Raw genomic sequence first — 22,805 nt, 5'->3', positions numbered from 1 at the left:
CCCTAGCCTTGTTCTGCATCAATGGGCTAATCTTTCTGACTGGTATTAAAAATGATATTGTTCATACCGCACGTTCACTGAAAAACTGCTACACTGGTACTTTGTACTGCAGCGCACACTATATCCTTATCCTCACTTAGAGCTCATAAATTTAAAAGACAGGGAGTTAATGGGCCAGATCTTGGGTTCTGGCTTATATGCGTAAGAAACAAACCTTGATCTGTCCTGTGCAAACCCGGCCCTCTTTCAATGGGTCACAGCAATCTGCGAGTCACTCTCTTTATTCAAGCTGCCATCAGGAGCTAAAAGCATAGTCTAGGACACTCTGAAAGTGATGCCATTCCTCACCTCTGTTCTTTTGTTTTTCCAAACCACACACTGTCAGCCCAAAGTGCCTACGACCTGCACTGTCACGGCTTCTAACACAGTGGGAACACACGTGTTCCACTTGGGTTTGAGCCTAGACACCCCCAGGCATGCTTAGTAGGGAAGACGGAGAGCAAATCTTTTTGTGCTTCTCTAAAATTAGATGAGAACTAGGCAGTAACAAGGTAGGAAATATTATCAGGGCTAACTCTATCATATTACTAGATATAACAAACAGTATATGCTTAATAAAATATACAATAGATATAATAAGCAGAGAAGTACCCAATAGGTGGACAAAAGTGGCTGGCTCTGGAAGTGACCCTCTATCACCCGCAGCTCTTGTTCCCCAAATAATCACAATAATTTCCTGTGATTTGGTGCTTCTTCCTTCGGGTGACCAGCCAGGTTTCCATGAACATCTCAAATGTTCCACTATTGCAAATAGGCAAGTATTCTTTAAATCTTAATAAGGTTGCTAAAACGTCTGCTAAATTTTTCATCAGCTTTTTTTATACATGGCAATGTTCTGGGAGAGTTGGTGCCAAGTTATTAAAATATCTGTACCCTTCGTACGCAAGGATGTTGGCTAGTAACCAGTGCAGGAAATTTTGGATTAAAAGGACCTGATTAGACTGGGATGGGTCTAAAACATCAATGGGAGAATATAACGTTAACTGTGAAAGGTGCTGCTAAGGAGGAAAGATGGGCTACTTATTGATATCTACATTATAAACTAATTCTTCTGTCCTCCTTTCTGAAGTCAGAAATTTGATATTTATATGTAAAACGCCTAGCCACAAAAGGATATGTCTCCTAATTTTGGCCACATGCTTATTTGCTTTGTTTTTGCTGCTTTCGTTCTTTAAGCAAACAGAACTGATCAACGGTCCTCATCAAGAAGGTCTTCCATGTGAGTACACCACGCAGTCACCACCTGAAGTGACTCCTCTGTTCCTTTAGCTATACGGTATGCCTCATTCTGTGGGAAAGAAAAGGTATGTAATCACCGAGACCCCTGGAGGTTGCCACCTGCTTTCACCGGGATTCGCTGGGACTGCAGAATATGCACAGCAAATCAATTGGTGTTTGAGGACACAGCAGAAAAACAACTTAGGGAACAAGGGAAAGGGAAGAGAACGAAAGAATCCTTGAAAATAAGACTGGACATAATCTGTGCAGTACTTCAGAGCTTTCAAAGTAACAGTGTAAAAAATAAGAGCTGCTTTACGAAGAGGTCATGAGCCTCTTCAAGTTTATGTTAATTAAATGTGCTTGCTCTTTTGCTTGCCTCTCCAAATTGGTCCACTTCGGTTATTAAAAATGCACAGTTTTTGTTATTAGTATAACATGACTCAGCCCAACCCCCTTCCATTCTTAATCTTCTCAGCGGTTTTTTTTAAGTTCAACACGGCCCCAGAAAAACTAAGTTCCATGTTTTTGTTCTCTCCTCATGCTGGATCAAAAGTCACATTTGTGTACACTTTGCAACAGTAGAGTCCAAGGAAGATTTGCCACCAAATTAAATGACAAAATTTTGGATCTTAAGCAGTTCAGCCAACAGATGGAATTCAATTTACAGTGTAATCTTGAGATATGCGAGATCAGAAGGGATCTTAGAGTCCATGATGCAGTCTGCAAGATCATTTCATACAACGCCATGGCCACGTGCAATTCTTTCCATATTGCTATCAGATGATTCCAATACATGTGGGGCCACCACAAGTGTTCTCACCCTCAGCCTGGCTCCATGTCTTTGCTGGAGAAAAGCACCTCAGGAGATTCATTAGTGTTGAGGGCTGGAGTATTTTGTGACTGACACGTGGCATTTTAGCTGAGAACTTAGGTCCTACCGGTTGTGCAATTTTCTCTCGCCAAGGGGCTTTTATCCTCCCAAAAGCACAAAGGAGCAGGATGTATAAAGGAGTTATTAGCTGGGTAGAGGAAAAAAGTGAGAACTTCTATTTATCCCAAGACAGAGGAAGAAGATGAAAGGAGTTGCTTCCCTCAAGCACATTTCTAGGCTGGTGAACCAGGAAATCACAGCTGGGAGATCAGACCTGCCCCGCTGGTGTAATGGACCTTCCAGGCCAGCATCAGGATTTCTTCTTGCAGTGCTCCATGATGGCAGTCATAGCCAAGCTGTTTAATTATATCAACTGTCCAAATTCCATTCATATTTTTCATACGGTAAGGTATCAGTCTGTTCTGTGCCAGAATCAGCACATTTCCATGACCTTCTCTCAGCAATTTGGCCTGTTTATGGCAAGAACAGACCACCGTCGCTCGGTGCGCAATAACAGACTGTGCAGAGTATTCAAGATGAGGCATTAAGAAACAGCTTATATCATAAAATCCCTTTTCAGAGATTTTTTAATCTATGTATCTGCTAATACAAAAGAATAACTTAATTGCATGTTTTCAAGGCATGGCTTGACCATTTCAGTGATTGATTTATTTTCTTTCCTACAAACTTAGATCTTTAACCTGATCAGTGAGGTAAATGATTGCTGCATTTAGCACAAATTCCCTAGATTAATTCATTGCTCTAAATCTAATTAACTTAACGTTTGTGTACATTGAATTGCATTCTCACCTGCCTGTGTAGTCCCATAAATGATTCTTTTTTGACTGCACTGCTTTTCATTATTCAAACCCGTAAGTGCGTCTGGAAATCCTTCTTTCATAGTAACTTTCCTTCTGTTTAAAGTTTAACACATAGTCTGGTTGCTGATTTTTTTTGTTCCACAAAGAGCAGAACAATCACTGCCCACAACAGTTAAACCTCCTATAGCATTTTCCATACACATATATTAATGAGAGAAAAAAATCGCAAATAAATATTATGTATATAAGCATAATAAGGAAATATCAAATATTTTCAGAATTCTGGGTTAGCTAACATCAGCCTTAAGTTACTTTCTTGTGCCTCAAGGTAGCAGAATATTAAATATCACAACCCTGGTAAACATAACGATCCCGAGTCTTTCCAGGCTCCAGAGTGATCCCTGATGCCCACTTAGCTGACATGATGATGGCCTGATTTTCAGGCCTGCTGACTATATGCAGCTTCCATTGACTTTAGTCACTGATGTGCATGCTCAGCACTTCTAAAATATCACATTTCTGAAACCTAGTTCTATTGTGGTTTTGGTTTTTGTTTTGTTTTTTTTTTCCCTAGCCCTTCCTGGACGTGAATAATTCAATTTTAAAATCATTACTGTTTCATGCATATACAAGCCACCACTGGCCTTACCAAATCTTTGCATTGCACAGATACGCATGTAAGAATAAGGAATTCTGTATTTCAAAGATGATTATTAGAAGAAAGATTATCCTGGGAATATTTTTTGAAAGATTAATAAACTCTTCCTAGGAAAATTAATTAGCTCCAATACAAACTACTAAAATCAAAGGTATTTTTACCATCAATCTCACTGAAAGTACATTCAGCTCTCTAGGCATTGATCCAAATACAACTAAGTCAATAAGAATCTTTCAATTGACTTTCCATTAGGCATTAAGTCCCAGACATGTGAAGTATTCAAAAGAGAATAACAAATTCATTTATCTTAAGACTCTGCAATTTTTTTTCTCTGATACGCTCAAACACAGAAGTCTGATCCTCACCCAAGTTTTACTACTTCTGTTTACTTGAGGGAAGGTCATTATACATGAATAAATTAAAATTATCCATATATTATGTATATGGAATCTAACAGTGAGCTATTAAAAGCCTGTTGTAGAAGAATACTGCATATGTATAAGTGAGAGACAGAGGGAAGGAAGCAGGAAATAATACTCCTTTTAAGTTTGTCAAAAGTTCCAAAAAATGTGTAGGAAAAAAGTTGAGAGAAGACTTCTGCAGAATTTTCCATTAACTTAAAGCTGAAAATCAAACCCACTTGATATCAATTTATTTTTTTTTTTTACACAAAAGTCAGCATTTCATTTGGAGATATTAAATATTTTCCTAGTTTATAAACAATGAAGTAGATCATACACAAAAACTGAATAAATAGCTCAGAAAATAGAGAAGCATTACCTTGCTTTTAAACCCAGAGAATTTTTGAACCAAAGCTGACAAAAACTCACATAAGCTTTCACTTGATTTTTATCCACATGTTCCTCGTGGAAAAAGTTTCAAATAAAAAATGCCTTTCCCACAATAAATATTTTAATTGATGTAGCATATAAATAGTTGGGACAAAGAGCACAAACTGAATTTATTCATGATCCAAACCCCAATTTTCTGTAAGATATACAATATTTCCTCTCCTATGACTGTTCACCTCAGTCATTAATTTTAACTCTGAAGGCTTCACAAACACATTTTGAAAATCTACGTACAATACTGATTATTCTATCATGCTAGTAATGCTGCATCTTCTGAGTATTTCAGTTTAATTGTATGCACTAATATATATATATATTTAATTGCATATATTGATATTATCTGTCCTTAATCATACCATACTTTTCTGGGTAACATGTTACCACATCTTTCAAAATTGTTTCCCATGCTTTCCCATCACATTATTAATCTTATTGGTTTACATTTTCCCTATAATATTTTTCCTAATAACGTTAAAGAGAATGAAATAAAAAGTATCTACCACAACTACCCTGAATTTAATTTCTTTTTATTTTTGTATGTTTACTATATCCTAGGTAGGATTGTCATTCTTCTCTCGCTGGAATTACAGAGTGTTTTTCCCCAGCTTCCCTCAGAAGAGGGCTAGGACAACATTCAAAGTGCTGCCATATCTGCCTTATTCCTTATTTTAAACCTTAGGATGTTTGTTATCAGAACAATCTTCACCACTTCACCTACTTCAGCAGATCCATGGTATCTGTAATTAAGCTTAATTGGTAATTCCTCACCCTGCTTGAGATAACAGAAGTCAGCCCAGTTTAGCTTAAATAGCTCGTGTCCCGTAGGCTGGGTGTCTTTTCCAGAACGACAAAGCTGGAAGATCTAAAATGGTCTGCTGGCCTCATCCCCCATACAAACTTCTTGTTCTCAATTTCAAAATCAGCCGTAGCCATAAAAACGTCACATAGTTTTTGTGGTCCCAAAATATTTCTATTTTTAAAAAAATGACACAAACAAGGAAGACACAGAAACTGGTGACTCTTCTCATCCGGTACACAAAATATTACATTTTGGTATAGTTAAAAGTCTTTCATTTTAACAATGAAAGATAAAAGAAGTGGTATAATTTATACTTAAAACGATTTTTAAAAGTGGTTGAAGTCTATTGATGCATTTCTATCCTTCTTGTCTTCATTAGTAGGGCAAATATTACTTATGCCACATGGGAGAACGCTAGTTTCCTCTGCTACCAGCAGTGCCAGAAAGAGCAGTTTTAACAGGATTTCTTTGTCCTTTGAGGCAATATCTTTGTCTAACTTCACTTTGTTCCTCACCATAGAGAAGCTGGAAACTCGAGGCAGCAACAGCACAACGCTCATGAAAGACTATGACATATATATATATATATACATACATATATACGCACACTTTTCTGTCTAATGACTTAGGAGAAAAGGTTAGGAAGAGAAGAGCAGCAGAGATCGGAACAGGAATCACTGACAGAATGTAGGGCTTTAGAAGTCAATGAAAAAACCAGGCACAGAAGTGTAAGTGATGATTAACTGAATACCGCGTGAATACGCTGCTGCCTTTTTCCATTTGGCATGGAGATGCATACGGACTATGCCAAGAAGAAGGGAAAAAAAGGACTGTATAGTAGTTGTCAGAGCTATCGGTCCTCCTTTTATCCTTCAATGGGAGAAGGAAATGGCGGTAGACTTTTAGGCAGGATATCTGTTTCCTCTTGAACTAGATCTCCCAGCAGAGACTGCACAGGAGACCGCTTCCGTAAGAGAAGTCAAGAGATAGCTATGAAAACTAATTGCTGCATCTCTGGGTGGCTCAGTCATATTAACATCCCTTTCTTGAAGCACACTGATGCATACGTATCATACACACAACCAGTCCTATATATCTAGGCTGCTACAGTACAGGTGAGGTTTTATAATAATCTACCTCAGAATTTAAAATATTTGCACCGGAACTGTTAAGCATCTGGTAGCAATGCAGATTGCACATTGTTTGAAATGTTTCTCATATTAACAATGGTTATTTGGGGAGGTTAAATGATTACTTTAAATAGATGTGTTCCTAACCTAACACTAAAGCTGTGATTCAGATGATCAAGTAGCAATTTGCCAAATCAGAATTTGTTATGAGCTTGATTTCATTATTAGGTTTACATCGTCTTTAAGTAAACAGAATAATAAAGAGGGCAAGCACACATTGAAGTACCATAATCAATCTTCTAATTTTCTCTTCCATTCCTAGAATGAAGAAGGTTAAGAGCAAGCTACCTCATAGCTCTGCTCTGAAACATCCCAAACAAGCACCCTCCCCAACATGCTAGTGAGGAGTATGATTTAAAAAATTTTAACTCAAAGCAATAGTTCCATGTGGAATTTTCTTTGCCACAATTCTGCTGAATGCACTTAAAACCTCTGCTTACGCATCAGTCCCAAATTTTGTCAATGAGGAGGATCTGAGTGATTAATGACCTTCTGGGTAAAATAGAAGCTCGGCAACAAAAGAACCCGCTTCTATCATATTGTAAAAACTGAATCCCAGCATAATTAAATCACAACTATATCCTTGTTATAATGTTATAGCTGATATAACACAGGCAAGTTATCCATGCACAGTGCATCTCAACGTACACAGGCATTCATTGCTCATGCATATTCATCATACAAACAGGTGAGTGGGTGCATGCAAAAGAACACGCAGAATTAGACTCTTCCCTCCTTCCAGTTTTTCCTCCTTCCACTCTTCACAGCTTTTGCATGCTTGTGGTTATTCGGTAGGTGAGACGTTCTTGGTGGCATCTCAACATTGGTGCAAGAAGGAGGTTTTGAATGACACAACCCTCCTACTACTTTTATTGTGGTGAGTTTAATGCAATAGCTGACAATATTGGAAAACTTTGATCCAATAAACCCTTTTTCAAATAAATAACATATACATAGGCCTCTCCATTTCTATATTCTTCTTCATTTTTATAACCATGATGTTTCACTATGTCTTGCTGAGCTAAAATAGAGCTCAGGTAAAATTCTCAGAAGTGTCTACAGTTCCCCTGACTTTAATAAGATATATGCTCTTTGATACCATGAGTGCTTTTGAAAATACTGCCTTTCAACTTTCTTTTGAGTACTATCCTTATTTGAAATAGATTCTGGGAAACTGTATCCCAGCAGTTTTCCAATTTTTACCTAACATTGATGGCCCTTAAAAAAATCCTTCCAAGATGTCTTAGGATTTCAGGTCAATCCCTTAGTGTCTCCGCTCTAGAGAGAAACTAAAGAGAAGCAGCTCTCGGAAGGTCAGACCTTGTTCCAGTGAAATTGCACAGTTATCACGGATTTCACTCTGAAGCAGAGCGGGCTTCAGGGAGGTTCTCAAAGTCTCTTGCAAAGACAATAGGAGGACGCCGCAATCACCTCACAGAGCATGACGATAAAAGGCCTTTTGCTGCTTCACAGAAATTTCAAAAGACCAGTAAAGTATAATTTATGATTTTCCCCATCCCTATTGGTAGTTTCCAATTTTTATTGGGATTTCCCCATCCCAGCTGGTAGTGTTTCTGACTATAGAAAACTCCCATTTATTCCTTTATTTTTACCATCTGTTTCTACACCATGGGTATAAGAAAGTCATTTGGAAGAAAAAAAAGCAACCCTGAAACAATTATGAGCAGGCAATAGTTTTTGATCTCCAACTCATAATTAATGAACCCAATGTTTGTTCTAAAATGGAAAAATCAAGGCTAGACAGAAGATTGCATGAGCATTATGGTTTTGATAGACTTCAGATATAGTAAAACTACAAGAAAAACATTCCTTAATATGCTAATGAAAAAGAAGACACTGTAAGAAGAAAGTAACACTGTTGACCACAGTGGGTGGATCTGGTCTCAGACTGCAAAGAAATGGGCAAATGATGACTAGGCACCTGATGTTAGATGTGGCTTTGGAAAAGAAATTTTTAAATTCTCTTCAGCAACACAGTACTTGCCTTGAAAAACATAGGCTCTCAGCTTTTCTGGCACCTGGGAGAAGTTGCTTTGTTCACATTTTTAAATTAAGATTGTACAATACCAGCCAGCCACTTTGTCCATGCGTTTCAATGTGAGAGAAGGGTATAGACAACCTTTGAATTTTATTTAAAGCCTTCTTTCTTTGTTTATTTACTTAAGCCAGTAAATTAAAAAAAAATCACCTTGGTCCACAATGCAAGAGTGCCTTTACAGAAATAAGGAGCCTGGGAAGATTGAATACTGTAATTCCCTCTAATTTCGAAAATGATCACTGCTGAATGTTTTCTGAGGGTAAAAGTGTAATTGGTTATAGATCAATAAGTAATTTCATTCAAAAGGAACTCTTCTGTTCCTGAAAGTAGACAGATTCTTAAATCAAAATCAAACTAATACATTAGCAAAGTAGAGACTAATCTAAACAACAAAATTTTATACTGCCCTAGTTATGTTTATCTCAACTGATCATTTATTTATGTTGCCATAAAAATCCAGATGCTTTCAATTTTGATTGCTAGTTATTTGCTTTAAGGCAGCTGAAATGACTTTTTAAGACTTCCTAGCTTGACAATCTTGCTTTCTGCTTAAGATTTATCATCACAAAGGAATGGTGAAATCAAAGGATAAATTCTAGTATTAACAATAAGCACAGACAACTGTGATACACTGCAATTCCCCCAGCAGATTCCAGATTAAATCCTCCAGGATTAATGTACCTTCCTCTGACATTGCTAAATCCTGTTTTATGTAATTAGATTGCAGTAAACTTCTCTATCTGTACAGGTATCACGGTATGATTTTTAATTGAAAAGCCATATAAAGTAGCACTGTACAGAGTAAAAGGCATTTTGAGAATGTCTAAGACACTGTACAGTATTGTATGCTATAAGCCATTATCATGTAGTTCACTAGTTCACCATCACCCTTAGAGGCTCATTAACAAACTGCTGTATTTACGTTAAAATAAAATAACTTCAAAAACCACAAATATAAGCACAATCGGGACAAGAAGAAAATATCATGCATTTGTTAATAGTACTTACGATATGCAGCTCTAAATAATCTCCGAGCCCAGTAGAACTGTCCACTCGTACCAACACGGCTTCTTTTTGAACAGTACTAAACCCTATTGCCAGTCTGTCCGCACGAGTGCTTGGCCGATCATTAGGAGGCCACGTGTACGTGATTTGTCCACCACCTTTACTAAAGATATATGTTGTTCCCGCTGTAAAACAGAAATAAAGGTAATTAGCTCACTTGCACCACTGATTTCCCACATGGAAATCATATCCTCTACAAAAATCAAGATGTTCTCATATAGCAAATGAATTCATAGAACTAAACAAGACTGTATTTCAACATGAACGGGTCTTTATCTCTGAAAACTTTGCAGCAAGCGCAATATTAGAGCTTTTTATATAGTGTAATCAACACAGAATATAACATAATTGCATATGCAGTGACTTAAAATACCATAGCTCTGATTCAGAAATGCATATCTATTCAAAAGAGTTCTTAAGCATATGCTTGAAGAACATGTTTCAGTGATGTGCAGAACAGGGATGAGGTGAACCAAATGCTTTTCCAAACTGGGCCTACGTGGAGAAGAATTCCAGTTATCTCATGACTGACAAAAAACCGCAGCTCCTTATTTACACAATGAGAACGATATGCACTATATGATACACCATTGTGCCCAGCGAAGCAAGACGTTAACAGATACATTCAGATAAGACTTGTACGGATCTGAGGTTTATCAGTTTGTGACAGATGGGGATAACAAATGGAAACATACTTTACTTGTCATGTCAGGACAAAAAGATATCAGTCTGCCATCTAAGAAAGCAATGACTTATTTGCATAATGCTCAATGTATAACATATAAGAGTGGAAATCTTCACGCATTATCTCCAGTGTGCATTACAAAATCTATAATCTGTTTTAAACAAGTGTTGTAATATGAAACCACTTAGCACTCAGGCGCTTAACTTCATCACCAGCATATTTCCTCTGAAATAGAATAGCAGCATATCCGGACATTTTCCACTTAAAACTTGTACCCTAACAACACCATGTAGCCGGCAAATTATGCATGCACTTGATCTTTCATTTGTAAAGTCACTATAAGCTGTCCGCTTCTTTTCTATGAAGATAGGTCAAAGCTTAGGGAGATATGTCAGTGCATTGTAAATGCAGATGTCTAGTTTTACTAGCTGTTCTAAACTGTGTGGCGACTCTCAATTTTATTAAATGTAATTCAGTTTATTCTACCCAATACTCTCACTACATACTTCCCATGGCCACGTAAGGATAATGTGTGCATAACACCATAATTGTTATTTTCTTACTTTCTTTCTAGATCGACCGAAAATGCTGTGGGCACACAAAAGGATCTAAAATCCCTTGATCATGTAGACTTTTACAGCCCAAACCAAGAAAGGCTGTATAGTTACACCACTCCTTCAACTTCCAAATGTCTCGAAATCTTACTCTACTGCTGAGCGAGACTGCTTTGTGTCCGTCTCAAAGCGAAAATGTCACCTGATCTTTTCGAAAAGATATCCTATATTTATTTCTAACATCACTTTTCCTTTATGGGATTACTCTTTCCAGTACTATCAATTTGTAATATTTTATGCACTGCACATAGCACTTAAAAAACTGTAAAGCTCGTTTTATATCAACACACTTGCAGGATTGCAAGTACTTCAAATAGATCTCTTGGCTTTTCTCTTGATGGCAAAATACCAACCTGCATGTGTTTTAGGAAAACGTGTCAACTCTTTAGCAGAGACAAACACAATAACAGATCTGATATCTAAGGTTTCACTTACATTCCAAGTGAAATCAGGGTTTATTGGGCAAGAGTAGTGAAGATAGGGGCTGTGCCTAAAAAAAAGTTTGGTAATGGACATGGACAAATGGTGTCTGGTTTAGGGATATGTGTGATGAAAACCTAATCTGCTCACCCACCCTTGCTTTCCTCATATGCGGTGCTCTGAAACGCACAATAATCTGCTGCATGCTATTCAGTAATAATGGCCACATCTCCAGCTGTAGTACACTCCAAAACAAAGCTACATGAGACAGGTAATATCACTCTTGATGGTCCTCAAGTTCTTCTCTGTGCTGCTAGTGTTGACTTCAAATCTTGAGCCAATTGAGAAGTGACAGAGTTTGGACCTTCCTACGGTGTATGTCACATTGGTGTCTGTAGTGAAAGGATTTATTCTGTGTTGATGAAAAACTGAGGGCTTGATCCAAAGCTTATTAAAAACAGTGACAGCCTTTCTGTTGACTTCATAGAATATTGTGTCAGGTCATGAATGAGGTTCTTATAAGTTACAAAAATGAGAAGGCTAAGAAAAAACAACCCCTTACACCTCAATGTCACATGTGAAACTGTTAGAATAATACATAAGATTTAAGTGGGAGTGCATAATTCTCCTTTTCTTGGTTGTAACAGATGTGTTTACCCAATACAGAAGACAAAGTCTGCCAAGCAATGGTGGAGTCCTACTGAATAAAATGACCCAGAAGTAAGTCTCCAGATCTGAACAATGAGAAACTGATGTTCTTATTCAGAGTGAATCTTTGTCGCAGTTTTTTGCTAAATACTGCCCTTTGAATAAACCAATGAAGAGCAATTCATTCCATACTGCTGCTACATTGAAGCCAAGGTCAACGTCAGTAGGGCTGGATAAATCTAGCTGTAAATATTAAACTCTGTAGAATCAACATCAAAGTTAAAAAACTTATCCATGATAGCATGTGGCTTATGTTTTTTTATGGCAGAGCTTTCCCTTCTTTATAACTGTCCGTTTTGTAGCTCTTTGAACTAACTGCGTGTCTGGTAACAGAATAATTAATCCATGCTGATGAATACAGATCTGCCTCTGTCTAAACTGTACAGGGAGTCACGTTCTTTGAATTTCCTGTATTAATTATGAAAAAAAAAAAAAGGGTCGGAAGCCATTTGAGAATAGGTCCTCTATTGTTTATATTTCAAGAAAGACAAATATAATAATGTAAAATTTATTACTCTGGGATTGATCTCAGCTTATAGTCTGACCTCCCATTAGCTATTAAAAGCTAGAAACTGAGCAGTTGTTCGAAACCACCCTGCTTACTATCAAATTTGGATCTGTTAAGAAACAACAGAGGAAGCCTAATTCACTTGCTCCATAAAGGCTTTTATGCTCTCTGACAAACCTTATAACGTCTCTGCTGTTCTTTCAGGACATTGTCACTAAAAAACAGTCATCTTCCTTCTCTCTTTTAGCTTATGGCACCGTGCTGTTTGGGGTTTATCATCTCCGGAGAATTGAAAGCAGTAGAATTAGAATGTCAAGAATAGCAATGCCATCAGCACAGTACTTGTAAGTAGGCAAGTTTGTAACATGCCAGTTATATTTCTCAGCCACAGGATTTACTGCGTAATTCTTTATGCATCCGTGCATCTACACAATGTTTAGGAAAAATGTCCATGCAGCTCTTTGAAATTCTTAACCGTGAAAGCATAGTTCCCTATTGTAACAAACTGCCAGCGGTCAAGATACAGTAATGTTTTTTAATGGCCTGGGTCTCTCAAGTCCTACTTGTTTGCAAAATTCATCTTTATGAAATAGTGCATTCATTTCAGCACAGCCTGGCAGCAACTCAAGGACGTCTGCTTACCTATACAGTATTAAGCAGATAAATATTTTCTTTAGTACCCATTTACTGTATCTGTTACTGTGTATGACTGCAAAGCTTTTCAATATTTATTACTCTGAAGTCACGTCTGATGTAGTTTAATAGTTTGCTCAAATCAACAACAAATCACTAGCTTTCTACCTTCCCCGTGTTTATCCCAATTTTGTGTTTAAGGTATTTTGCACTGAAAGGTAATGTACAAAATTCCATTTTTCGCATATAACGTTAGCAACTTAATGTTTATTTTCAACATTCACATCAGGTTTCAGATTCCGATTAAGTGAACGCAATGCTTTGATTGAGCTCTGGACACCAATGAACTATGATTGTATCACACTCTATAGCTGGAAAACTAAAGACTGAAGTACATAAACTTCAATAATGAAAACTATTAGCTGCCCTTTCATTAATATTAAAGAAATTTTTAACTATGATAAAAATTACGAAGGGTAAGCATTGCTGGTTATAATGAGAAATTACCCAATAATGTAATTTTCTTCCTTCTGTATGTTATCAGTGCTTTACTTCATTCTGGGCTAGAATGTGAACCCTCTTATTCCCACTGGTAAGTAATTACTTGCATTGATAAACCTGCTGAATCCAGTGGCACTATTTGTGCAGGTTGCTATTAATTACCAAGAGCGAAGAATTTACAATATGAATATCTCTCTCTCTACATATATATATATACACATTTGCACAAATATCTATATGGTGGCATTAATCACACTTGCTATGTTCAGGCGAGCATATAAATCTCCATTAATACTTGTTTTTACATTCTCATCTATGTATTTTCGTCCTGCAGAAGCTGAAATTCCAGAAAAGGCATTTGCTGGAAGAACAATACAGCAGCTCACATGTCATCCATCATGTTGCTGGAATGCATGGAGGACTGCTTCCTCATACAAATGTTAGATGTGCCAGCCAGGAACGAGGCACTGCTGGACTTGCTGCTCACAAACCAAGAAAACCTGCTTCGTAACATCTCAGCAGGTGATAGACGTGGCTGCAGTGATCACACTATTGTGGAGTTTGGGATCCTGCTGAGCACGCTGAAGGTTAATGCTAAGACAAAGGTTTTAGATTTTAGAAGAGCAAACTTCAGCTCGCTCAGAGCTCAGCTGGGAGGGATTCTGTGGGAAGCTTTCATGGAGGGTAAAGAAGGGAGCGAGTGCTGGGTGTTTTTCAAGAACTTTCTCCTGCAAGCACAAAGCCAGTTCATCCCCTTTAAAGGTAAGGGAAGCAGGCAGAGCAAGAGACCCCCTTAGCAATGGTATTTGGAAAGTACCATGACCCAGTAAATGCTTTGTAGGTGGCACAAAAACATTCTCACCTGTTTAAAATGATCCCTAGGGTCTTCCCATAATTTCACTTTCTGGCAATAGGCTCTTGACTAAAAGCAATGCTCAACCTGACACTGGTCACTGGTTCGACTGACAAATATCAATTCCACCTTTGGCTTCAGCTACTCAGACTGAAGTCTGGTTCCAGTTAATTCTCTGCATTTGCTGAGAACGCTGTGGAATGCTTCTCCATGAATTGGGTCACATCATATCTTTCCCAGTAATGCAAGACAGAAATGCTTTTTCCATGTGCAGAGATTGCCAAACCTATTTAAGACCCTATAAATGTTAAAGATGCTATACAAATACAAACCCTCCTTGTTTCTCTTTGTGGTTTGTATTTTACACTGCATGCCATAATAAACTGGGGGGGGGGGGGGAATACTCCATTCCAGTTCCAATTGCTCTTGTAATTTTAATTCCCCAGTTTCAAATGTGAAGTCTTATTTTTAGAAAGTTTCTCTGTGGAGGATAAACTACCGGAGCCCCATAAGTCCTTGGCTGTCCTTGCTCATCCTCCAATAACTTTTCAATCTAATAGTCAAGTTCAGCCAAATTTGAGAGGGGTAGGCAGACATTTTAAATAAAATTTACTCTTAGCAGTTTAATGAAAATCAACGACTGTGTAAAAGAGAAATATGTAGAGCCCAACCACTATATTTTTCGCTTGGCAATAGCCTGTAGGGCACTTGGTGGTTGTATATTGGTGGGCCAGTCAATACACTCACGTGTGCTACCCTAGTCAGACAACAGTGCCACGCATTTGAAGTGTTATCAGGAGCTCTGGGAGGAAAAAGGAACAGAAGCTATTGGATTCTTGCAGTAAGAGACGGTAACATTTGGGAAACGAGGCATTATTCCACAAAAAAAAAAATCAGGATTCATTATTTTTGTTGCTTTTGGAACAAAATGTTCATATTTCAAGCCAGAATAGATCGTATCTATCTACAATGAGGATATCTAGCCCTATTGATTTCAATAGGGTCACTAAGGGACAAACTAAAACTTGTGAGTAATGATGGCTCAATGAATGTTCACGCCTATAAAGGACAACTTTTATGCAGCTTAGCATCGGTATTACAAGTTAGCATCATTCTTACCATCATAAATGACATAGTTGGTTAAAATAAAAGTTTCAAAGAATTTAAAGGATTTTCCAACTGGAGTGATTCTAATATCTTTCCTCAAATCGAGTAGCATTTTAAATCTCGAATGACCCCATTGATTTAGATTAGATCACTTAACTGGAGTAAAGTACTACTCAGTTTGAGTAGACACATCAAACTAAGAGCTCTCTATTGTGTTTAAAATGAATATAATTTTGAGAAGGACCTTAGCTAAGCAAGAGCTAGCTGAAAGGACTCCTAAGAGAATGTAGAAATTACACTATCTGTTCATCTGACTTTTAACAAAACATGAGTTGATTTACTGAATGCCAATAGACTTGACAATATTTAGGCACTGATTCTGTAAAATTATTTTGATCGTTTTTGAAACGTCCACAATAAAAAAGCTCTGGAGTTTGTTGATCTCATTAGCATGTTCATTTATACAAACCTGATGATTTATTTTCTGAAAAAGTACCGTCTTTCTTTGCAAATCTGACACAGACTGGCAAAAGAAAATTATTTTTCTTGTCTAGAATCACTCAGTTTAAAAATTTTACTGGCTGCCTATTACCTATCACTTTCTAGTATGGATGGCTGTTCAAAATGAATTTAGAACATTTCTGTATGAAATGGAAGCCAAGTAATTCCCCATTATTGCCTTGCACCTTTATGTAATGTAGATGGTTAGAAAATGATATATTTCTGAAATTAAAGCCTACTTTAAATGTCATACTGCAGTCAACATGGAACATTTTAATCCATTATAACTCTATTAAAGGTAACAAGGATACAACGTGTCTGCTGCTGAAAGCTTGCCAAAAAGTCAGATGGAAATTAAAAGTCAAATGTCTATAAATAAGGGAAGTTTTTATTCCTCCTACAACCTTGTCAACATATAGTTAAAGATAAATTTCTTGAAGAGTGTCTAGAGAAGTGGAAATTACATTGTCAGGAAACATATATGAGAAGGCAATGAGATGAAAAATATTTCCGGACAGACAGAATGTAAAGGCATTATCAGACTGAAATTAGTAAACTCAAGTACTCTTGAAGACAATAGGACTGTTCTGGACCCCACACGCCTTACATTAGGAAATGTCAAGGCCCTATACTTTAATTTAACTACTGTTACATTAAATTCCATTAAAATAAATGGACTGCACGTGCACTGATTTGCTTCTTATGGCTTATTAGTTGTGCCAACATACAAAATGAATGCAGTTAAGGGGCTGGTTAGTTGAAGGGATTTGTAACAGGATGCAGAAACTAGGACATTAGCCCAAATACTACGCAGGTCGATCGAGAGACCAAATGTTGTTACCATCTGTTGGTAGCCTATGTAAAATCATTCAGTGGTTCCAGTCCAGGGGCCTTACAAACTCAATGGATACCTGGCAAAAGTTAGAAATTCCATAAGCCAGGAAACTTGAGTTGTTAGAGTTTCCAAGCTTGCTGACTCAACTGAGAGGCCCATAAGTTGAAGACAAACTGCTTATGCACCAGGATCTGAACATCTCCCACAAAAGTAGCTCTGCACAGATGTGCATACAGGCCAAAAAGCAGTAGAAGAAAATACAAAATTAAATTTTCTCTGTACGGGTCCATCAAAAGGCAATGTATTTTTCAAAGAAATAATATAATAATTTTTTTAAAAGTCAATAGTTCATGCAAAACAGAGTGCCCGAAGTAATGTTTTTATTCAAGCACCTACAGCAGTATTCTGTTTCTCAGAAGCGTTGCAGCATTTCTGGCAACCTTTAAAAATCAAACCCATGTTCTTTAAATGAAGATACAACATTTGAAATAGCTAGCCTTAAGTTATTTCATTATGTTAAAATGGACAGGAGGTTGGCTGCAAATGTCTAGTATGCTTCTAAGCTAACATCTTAATTTTTTATTGGCTTCCTTACTAACACAATACTCCAGCTATCCCATCTTGCATTACCTTAGTTATTTTTAAGTAAAATTTATATTATCTTCCTTGCTAAATTGTGCATCTCGTAATTTACTCTTGAGAAATCCTGAAATAACTTAGAGAGCTCTCAAAAGTAAAAAACTTGTCTTAGAAGAAACGTATAACATGCCGGAAATAAGAGCAATACTAACCGCAAGCCTGGTAAATTCACTGAAAAATGGTACAAGAACAACAAGGATGCCAGACGCTGGTCTAAGGTAAGATGTTACTATTACTTGCAGCAGAAAGATGGTACTGGCAACACTGCAACTTACAGAGTTTGCTGAGGTGGAATCTCTTCTGACAATAGCAAGTTGTATTATGGACAGTGTGTAATGAAGTTTGATATTGTTTGTTTGTAAAGGTAGCGAAGAGTAAGAAGTTCTGTGGCATACATGCTCTCCTACTAATTACTCAGTTCCTAACAGTCAGCAGATAAAATAGTGTTGTGGTAGCATTTCTGAACATTTTCAAGCAGACGTACATGGGCTATAGCTGAAGAAAAACAGAAAGAGCATAGTTTCTTAGAGGTGTTACTGCATCCTGAAATGCAAAAATAGCAACCATTCTTCTAACAAAAATGAAATGAAAGATATTAAATCTTTGGAAAAACACAGAGCTTAAGCCTCCCTGAAGCACATGGATCCACCACTGAAGCAGCTGTTCAGTTGCTAGAGGCGTCTCAGAGGCAGATCTGGCAAAGGGAAGGACTGATGAGTAGGCTACATATTAACTGCAGTCTTGTAGCATTGTATTGTCTTGCTAACTCCAAGCGCGAGCAAGCCCAAAAATTCATGACATTTCATTTCATACACAGAGTAATAGCTGATTTTAAAAATCCTCAACTTTTAAAACCAAAGCTAGTCTTCACTTCTATTACATGTACTCAAGCCTCAGAATAGTATCAGGTAAAAGAGGAATATGATGCAAAAATATCTTGGTTGGCTCAAGGGAAGACCAAAATCAGTAACCAGCAAGCAGCTACAAATGATACTACATCTGGAAAGATTTCCTAGTCATTATCCCAAGGACTGACTTTGGGACACCAGTGTTTACTTATCAAATTTGCACAAGAAACAAACAGTGTTTAATAGAGGCACACAGATCCAGCTGTATTTGAATCTCTAAGGGTATTAGACTGTTATAATAACAGCTAACAGGGGCCAGCCAGGTTGGGCCAATTCACTTCCTTCCTACTTCTTTCTGTTCTACTACATAATAGATTTCCAATCGTGGTCTGGCACAAAAACGCTACGTGCCTTGTCATTATGATAATTGCTATCATTCTTCTTTGGAAAGTCCTGATGCTGTTGTTTGCAAGCAACAATTCACTGCCAGCTTCAGAGGATAAAGAGCTTCAATGAAAAATATGCATCTTATGTTTTTCACTGTTTTACATAGTTGAGTAATTAGGGAGCATGGTTTAACCACTGGATTCCACTCCGGTGTTTGGATTGAACCTGACAAAACAACTTTGGGGTGTAAGCTATTCATTCGTCTGAACAGGGACTAACTCAAGTGTCAAGTCTGAGACTTCATATGCTATGACTTCACCCCTGTATGCAAGAAAGGCGAGCAGTTAATCACCCTCTGAAGACTAACCCAGCCTAATTACAGCAGTGATTTTATGTAGGCCCTTCACTTCCAAAGGTCTGGTTGGATGAAATTATGATTGCTTTTATTTTCCTGAAGTGAAGATCAGTCTTCGATAGTTTGGGAAGCCTTACTTTAACACAGTGCTTTATAGTAACATACACAAAACATTAAGAACCCTTCAGAGCTATAAGTGATACCAATGCATGTGGAAAATTATTCTGTGCAGAAATGTGCTCAGAGATAACCCATTTTTCAATAAGCATTCGTCTAAGTTTGCTAAAAAAACCCAACCCAACCCAATCCAACCCAAAACAGAACACTTCCCAAGAAAAGAAGGAAAAAAAAAAACAATGACTCAAATACACTAAAAACCAGTCTTGCAGAATCAGCTAAGGCATACTAGTTTGGAGGTTTTGAGGACACCTGCACTACAGTTTCTCTCCCACAGATTCACATAAAGCATTTCTAGAAATGTTTCTACATCTCACACAAAGAGTAAATCCATTGAAGACACCCAAATATTAAAAAAGTGATTGTATGCCATTTGACTTGAAATGTGTTAAATTAAATTTTACAAGTCGTAAGGGAAAGAAGGCTCTCTGCCTGTCTTATAAATGCTCGTCTAATGAACACCAATCAGAAATTAAGACTCATTATTTAAATCTAGATGGTGTTGTCGATCTCCTGTTTAGTTCTCAAAGGACACTACATACTCTTTGCTCACGCGTGCTGGAGTCCCAGGAAGATGGCTATTCAATGAGAGGCTGGCTTTGTGATGATTTTGCTAACATTTGTAATAACAATGCAACCTAAACACTGCAGTTAAACAAGAGAGTAGTATTTTTGGAATACCCCGCTGTTCTAAAGTGCATTGTGAATATTAACATATTCCAGTAAATTAGTTTGCACTCATTATCATAAGCAATTACTTACTGTTTAGATGCTGCTGATATTAAATTGGCAAGCAATTTGCAAGAACTAATACATAGCATAAAAAGCTTTTCAACATTCTTACTAGAAACATTTGTCTTTTCACACTGTTACACTGTTCCTTATATACAGATGTCTCTCTGTATATAAAAACCCTGTGTATCTCTTCCTATCTGCTATCTCTTCTTCAGAAGCAAGTGGATAACTACCTGAGGCTCTGTGACAAACTCTTTATAAACTTTGTTTTGATGCTGTGGAGTAAATCATAAATACCTCAGGCCAAATACACCAGTAACATCCCATTCGTGCTGAAAGAGAAACTGTTTTCATGCTCATTTTTGAAAATAATAGTTTAGAAAATACATTGATGTGAAGTTCAGTTCTTTTCTCTCAAAGCTATTACTTATTCCTGGTATAACACTGTCAGATGGCAAGGGTAAATCAACACCCTTGTCCTCAAGATACAGGTAGGAACAGAACAAGGTATGGAGAACCTGTCCTGCTTTCGGCAATAACAACAACCTGAGCCTACTTCTCTTCAGTTCAAGCAAGCAGTAATCCCAAATGAAATAACCAAAGTCATCTCAAAATAAAAACCCAAGTGAGAAAAGAACCAGGCCTCCTTTTCTGAAGGACACTCAGTGAATGTTACGAGACATTCCTAACAGGGTGTTCTGCTTAGCCACAGAAAAGTTGCACATCAAGTAGAGCGAGCCAAAGATAACCCAAAGACCTTTGCGGGGATGAGAACCATTTGCTTTGTTACTTAGTTTACATCTTGGCCCCAAGTTTCAAGTTAATTAGGTCCCAGTCGAGAAACAAAGAATGTCTTTTTGGCATACATGACACCATTCCTCAGGCTGCTCCACAAGAGTGGAGTCAGTGGCAGAGGCATTCCAGAGCACGTCCAAGGAAGGAGGTCAAATCCTGGGATTTGGAATAGGCTCTTGCTTCCCATGAGCCAGCCTGCACAGCTGAGGAGCAAAGAACATGCAGCCAACAGTCCTAACCTGCCAGCAAGCACCTCAAAATTGGTCCTCTGGATACAGGATGGACACGCTAATCCTTACGCTCCCAGTGAGGACGAAGACCTCGGTATGCCTAATGGAATTTCAGACGCATGTCTCAGTTAGTAATACACTCGCAGACCCTGATCTGGTGGGACTGAGCAGCTATTTAAATTGCAACCTACTGGTTGAAGGTATGGGACTGTAAACTACTTGCGTGGGTATTGTGCCTACCTACCTGTTTATGTAAAACTGCCTTTAATGGGACCGTGAACCTTAATGAGGACCTTGGGAATCCAGTAAACCATAAACAAACCACAGTAGTTTGAGTAATTCCCAGAACACATTTCTAAAAATATAACTTGTGATCTCAAGTCTTGGTCGTTCAAGCTATGTTTCAGTCTGGAACCAATTACTATAACCATCTTATCTCACAAAATATACAAGACTGTAATAGAAACACTAATGTACCCTTAAGTCTAGGAGCACAATGGTCCCTGTCTGCCATGCTCGGTTATGCACTCTGCTATTATATCTTATTGGGTTGAAAATATCTTTGGTAAAAATAAGCATCATTTTTTAAAAATCGTTTAACTAGTTCTTAAATATATGTTACCCTATTCAAAGCTGAAGCACTCCTGCACCTTTCTTGTTACTACCTTTAAAAACATACATTTCTAAATTTTAATTTTATTTTTTTTTAATTAGCCTTGTGAAGCTAAACTGCATGACTTTTGGAGCTAAAAATGATGTGTGCCTTGGTCTCTGAAACAAAGTAATGAAGTTCTCATCTGATTGGCAAACCCAATTTTTTATCCATATTGACCTTGAATAGAAAAACACATTCAGCAACTGTTTGTAATGAGAGTGCTTCAGATAAAGTGATATGCTCAGAGTAGGGCTTCAGTCACTCCGTACTGCCCCTTTCATCAATCCTTCATCCTCTCCTTCTTCTAATTCTAATCTGCAAGAGTTCTGACAAATTGTTTGGTTTCTAACGATGCGGCAGCAGAAACTGCGAGCAGCTCCCAGAGCCACAGGCCACGTCTCCAAACAATTCTCCCTCTTCTGCTTGGGCAAAAAAATACATGACCTTACAACTGATGTTCAGTATCAGTGTCCTTAAGCTACTAACTCCTTGTACACTAAAAGAGAGGGAATGGAAGCTTCGAATTACCTTTTGATAAATAAAAGATGATGTATAACAGCATACAAGGGGGGAAAAAAAAATCACAAATCCCAGAAGAGCAATTTCTACATTTTCTGGAGAAATCCAGACTCATCTACATCCAGAATCTTGGCTGTACATGAAATTTAGCCATAGGATTGCCAAACTAGAACTATAATGAACATGAAAAACACAAAACTATTTCCTTAAACAGCAACTGCTATTCATTCCTTGATGCTTGTAGACCCAAACTTGACTTATTCATATCTGCATTATACAGAATCTTATCAGTGATGAAAAATGTCATGTGTTTCATTAATAGGAATCTTCCCTACAGTCACATAATCTTATAATATCAAAAACTGAGGGAATGTGAAATTTCACTACAAAAAAGTAGATTTTTAGAATTAACAGCTGAAATGAAAATTTGCATATGTGACCCCAAAATACCCTAAAGGCTCCTTAAAAAATAAGGAAGAACTCCTAATTTGCAAATGCAAATAAC

General features: G+C 37.5%; 1 protein-coding gene across 37 annotated transcripts in view; it reads right to left on the bottom strand.

The window, feature by feature from the left end:
* Positions 1-22,805, bottom strand: part of NRXN1 (neurexin 1) — a 717,017-nt gene that overhangs the window by 214,865 nt on the left and 479,347 nt on the right. For all 37 annotated transcript variants that reach the window (XM_074578846.1, XM_074578845.1, XM_074578848.1 and 34 more), the window contains one exon: positions 9,539-9,720. In XM_074578846.1, the coding sequence (XP_074434947.1) occupies positions 9,539-9,720 (182 nt within the window). The remainder of the gene's footprint in view (positions 1-9,538; positions 9,721-22,805) is intronic.

The sequence above is a fragment of the Larus michahellis genome, chromosome 3 (genome assembly GCF_964199755.1).
Source record: "Larus michahellis chromosome 3, bLarMic1.1, whole genome shotgun sequence".
NCBI lineage: Eukaryota > Metazoa > Chordata > Aves > Charadriiformes > Laridae > Larus > Larus michahellis.
This window is presented reverse-complemented; position numbering and strand designations above follow the sequence as displayed.